General features: G+C 41.9%; 1 protein-coding gene across 1 annotated transcript in view; it reads right to left on the reverse strand.

Annotated features, from left to right (window-relative positions):
- ninl (ninein-like) overlaps window positions 1-3,952 on the reverse strand; it is a 34,113-nt gene extending 30,161 nt beyond the window's left edge. Inside the window, exons 1-3 of the mRNA XM_053333639.1 lie at window positions 3,780-3,952; window positions 1,346-1,531; window positions 5-101 (exon numbers count right to left, since the gene is read on the reverse strand). Of these exons, the coding sequence (XP_053189614.1) occupies window positions 5-101; window positions 1,346-1,531; window positions 3,780-3,923 (427 nt within the window). The 5' untranslated portion in view covers window positions 3,924-3,952. The remainder of the gene's footprint in view (window positions 1-4; window positions 102-1,345; window positions 1,532-3,779) is intronic.
- Window positions 3,953-5,000: the final 1,048 nt, after the last annotated feature.

A 5,000-nucleotide genomic window follows, 5' to 3' on the forward strand; every position in this document is an offset into this window, starting at 1 on the left:
TCACCTGGCTGCAGGTAGCTGCTGTCGTCCTCTGACGTGCTGAAGTCCAGAGAACGAGAGAGAACGGCCACGAAGCCGTCCTTAAACTCCTCAAAGTTCACCTGAGGGTCACACACATGTTCCTGTGTAGTTAGCATGTAGTTAGCGTGTAGTTAGCATGTAGTTAGCGTGTAGTTAGCGTGCAGTTAGCATGTAGTTAGCATGTAGTAGTGGAGGGATCACAATACCAAAATGAATACCCATGTTACTTTACCAGCCAGTATCAGGATACCTCAGCCTTTTTTACTATTATTATTTTTATGAACATATATTTACAGTACAGTTAGAATGACTTAATATTAGTTGGTGCATGATAAACATTTAATGCATTACATCGTCACTCTGCTGGTCAAGTTAAAAATAAGTCCAACTAAAGACATGAACTAGAATTAATTACACTGAACCGTTGAACCGTCCCTTTAAATGCAACAAGGTCCGCTAACATCATGTTTCTTATATTCAGTCTATGGTTTAAACAGACGTGTACAGTATTAGCGTCTCTACATCTCTGCTCTGCCATCCAGTGACTCGTCAACTCAGAGCCTGTCAGCCGGGACGCTGTTCGCCTATCAAGTCTATGAGTAATGAACGTCTTATAGGTTATAAGTCCAAATGTCTAGCCTAACCCTGACCCTCCCCAGATCGCTGCATGCGTTAACGCGTTCACTTGTGTAGGCGTGTAGTTAGTGTGTAGTTAGCGTGTAGTTACCCGGGCGTAGGTGTGTAGTTAGCGTGTAGTTACCCGGGCGTAGGTGTATAGTTAGCGTGTAGTTACCCGGGCGTAGGGGTGTAGTTAGCGTGTAGTTAGTGTGTAGTTACCCGGGCGTAGGCGTGTAGTTAGTGTGTAGTTACCCGGGCGTAGGCGTGTAGTTAGTGTGTAGTTACCCGGGCGTAGGCGTGTAGTTAGTGTGTAGTTACCCGGGCGTAGCCGTGTAGTTAGTGTGTAGTTACCCGGGCGTAGGCGTGTAGTTAGTGTGTAGTTACCCGGGCGTAGGCGTGTAGTTAGTGTGTAGTTACCTGGGCGTAGGCGTGTAGTTAGCGTGTAGTTACCCGGGCGTAGGCGTGTAGTTAGTGTGTAGTTACCTGGGCGTAGGCGTGTAGTTAGCGTGTAGTTACCTGGGCGTAGGCGTGTAGTTAGCGTGTAGTTACCCGGGCGTAGTTAGCGTGTAGTTACCCGGGCGTAGGCGTGTTGTTAGCGTGTAGTTACCCGGGTGTAGGCGTGTTGTTAGCGTGTAGTTACCCGGGCGTAGGCGTGTAGTTAGCGTGTAGTTACCCGGGCGTAGGCGTGTAGTTAGCGTGTAGTTACCCGGGCGTACGCCTGTCCTCCCAGCAGCGTGTCCAGCAGCAGCGGCAGGTGAGCCTCCAGCTGCAGCTTCCTGCAGAGCTCCGTCAGCTCCAGCCGGTCCAGGAAGCCAGAACACGTTGAGTCACAGCTGTCAAACTCCGCCTTCAGCTGGGCCACATACCTGCTGGACTCCACCCCCTCCATCACCTGTATCACATGGTACACACACCTGTATCACACCGGTATCACATGGTACACACACCTTTATCACAGGATAAACACGATAAACACGGTAAATGCGGTTAAACACGATAAATACGGTTAAACACGATAAATACGGTTAGACACGGTAAATACGGTTAAACGCGATAAATACAGTTAAACACGATAAATACGGTTAAACACGATAAATACGGTTAGACACGATAAATACGGTTAAACATGGTAAATACGGTTAAACGCGATAAATACAGTTAAACGCGATAAATACGGTTAAACACGATAAACACGGTAAATACAGTTAAACACGATAAATACGGTTAGACACAGTAAATACGGTTAAACACGATAAATACGGTTAGACACGATAAATACGGTTAAACACGATAAATACGGTTAAACGCGATAAATACGGTTAAATACGGTAAATATTGTTAAACGCAATAAATACGGTTAAACACGGTAAATACAGTTAAACACGATAAGTACAGTTAAACACGATAAATACGGTTAAACACGGTAAATACAGATAAACACGATAAATACGGTTAAACACGATAAATACGGTTAAACACGATAAATACGGTTAAACACGATAAATACAGATAAACACGGTAAATACGGTTAAACACGATAAATACGGTTAAACACGATAAATGTGATAAACACAGTAAATACGGTTAAACACGATAAATACGGTTAAACGCGATAAATACAGTTAAACACGATAAGTACGGTTAAACACGATAAATGTGATAAACACGGTAAATACAGTTAAACACGATAAATACGGTTAAACACGATAAACATGGTAAATACAGTTAAACACGATAAATACGGTTAAACACGATAAATACAGTTAAACACGATAAATACGGTTAAACACGATAAATACAGATAAACACGATAAACACGATAAATACAGTTAAACACGATAAATACGGTTAAACAAGATAAATACAGTTAAACACGATAAATACAGTTAAACACAATAAATGTGATAAACACGGTAAATATTGTTAAACGCGATAAATGCGGTTAAACACGATGAATGTGATAAACACGGTAAATACAGTTAAACACGATAAATACGGTTAAACACGATAAATAAGGTTAAACACGATAAATACAGTTAAACACGATAAATACGGTTAAACACGGTAAACATGGTAAACACGATAAATACAGATAAACACGATAAATACAGTTAAACATGATAAATACAGATAAACACGATAAATACAGATAAACACGATAAATACAGTTAAACATGATAAATACAGATAAACACGATAAATACAGATAAACACGATAAATACAGTTAAACATGATAAATACAGATAAACATGGTAAATACAGATAAACACGATAAATACAGTTAAACATGATAAATACAGATAAACACGATAAATACAGATAAACACGATAAATACGGTTAAACACGATAAATACAGATAAACATGATAAATACAGATAAACACGATAAATACGGTTAAACACGATAAATGTGATAAACACGATAAATACAGATAAACACGATAAATACAGATAAACACGATAAATACGGTTAAACACGATAAATACAGATAAACATGATAAATACAGATAAACATGATAAATACAGATAAACACGGTAAATACGGTTAAACACGATAAATATTGTTAAACACGATAAATACGATAAAAAGATGAACCGATAATAAGACCATAAAACCAATATATTCTGATAACTCTGTAACATTTTCTCCATGTTCGTGATGTCGGAGTTTAACAGAATAAATACAGACTCAGTAACTTCTGACTTCTTTCATTTAAAACTTTTACATTCACTTCTCCAGTTTTTCTAATCTCATAACTTCTCCTGGACAAACTGATAAATACGGTAAATACGGTAAATACGGTAAACATGATAAACATAACAAATACGGTAAATACGGTAAACATGATAAACATAACAAATACGGTAAATACGGTAAACATAATTAACACAGTGTTTATTATGTTTACCGTATTTAAAACACCGTATATAACGTAGATAACGTGGATAAAGTACCGTGTAACTCGGTAACACCGGACCGTTAACTTCTGTCCCGGTGAGTCTCGCGAGCTGAAGCAGTGTCACCATAGCAACGGAGCCGCAAGCCGCGGGAACAAAAGGCTACGTCACCGAGCAGCACCGGACAGTAACGGAAAGTTACAGGAAAGTTACCGGTAACGGTTTCAACTGGTTTCTTACCGCGGGGGGGGGCAGGCAGTCTCCTCTTCCGGTCCTCTCCGGTAAACACGTCACGGTTCCTCCATCGGTGGAGGCTGCGCGTGCTCCGCTGTTAAACACCGTGTAACGGAGCAACCGCACCGACCACCGGAAGCTGCCGCTCATAGACGGACACACACTTCCGGTCCGGTGTTTCAAATTAAAGTGAAGAAATATAAACTATTTATTTTATTGTAGAACACGGAGGTCAAACATGAGGCCCGCGGGCCAGAACCGGCCGCAGAGGGGTCCGATTCGGTCCACTGTCCTTCCTTCCTCCCTTCCTTCCTTCCCTCCTCCATTCCCTCCTTCCTTCCTCCCTCCCTGCCTTCCTGCCTTCCTTCCTTCCTTCCTTCCTTCTTCCTTCACCCATCCAACACATCATGAGCCAGGTGTTCTCATCAATGTCTGACCTCATAAACAACCAGATTCAAGCACTTAATATAATTAATATAATATAATATAATATAACATACTATACTATAATATACTGTAACATAACATAACATAACATAATATAATATAATATAATATAATATACAATACTATAATATAATATACTATAACATAACATAACATAACATAATATAATATAATATAAGATCAGATACATGAGGACAGTGTAACAATAGAAAAGCATCAATAAGAAAGAATAAAGAAAAATACATATGTATGAAAAACAATAACAATAGTACCGTACCGTCCTCTTCCTCTTATCCTGGTCGGGTCGGGGGGGCAGCAGCCTAAGCAGGAAGTCCAGACTTCCCTCTCCCCAGCCACTTCGTCCAGCTCTTCCCGGGGGACCCCGAGGCGTTCCCAGGCCAGCCGAGAGACATAGTCTCTCCAGCGTGTCCTGGGTCTCCTACCGGTGGGACGGGCCCTGAACACCTCACCAGGGAGGCGTCCGGGAGGCATCCTGACTAGATGCCCGAGCCTCCTCATCTGGCTCCTCTCAACGCGGAGGAGCAGCGGGTCTACTCCGAGCTCCTCCCGGATAACTGAGCTTCTCACCCTACCTCTAAGGGAGAGCCCAGCCAGCCTACGGAGGAAGCTCATTTCAGCCGCTTGTACCCGCCATCTTGTTCTTTGGGTCACGACCCAAAGCTCATGACCAGAGGTGAGGGTAGGAACCCAAAGCTCATGACCAGAGGTGAGGGTAGGAACCCAAAGCTCATGACCAGAGGTGAGGGTAGGAACCAAGAC

This window comes from Scomber japonicus, chromosome 14 (assembly GCF_027409825.1).
Source record: "Scomber japonicus isolate fScoJap1 chromosome 14, fScoJap1.pri, whole genome shotgun sequence".
NCBI lineage: Eukaryota > Metazoa > Chordata > Actinopteri > Scombriformes > Scombridae > Scomber > Scomber japonicus.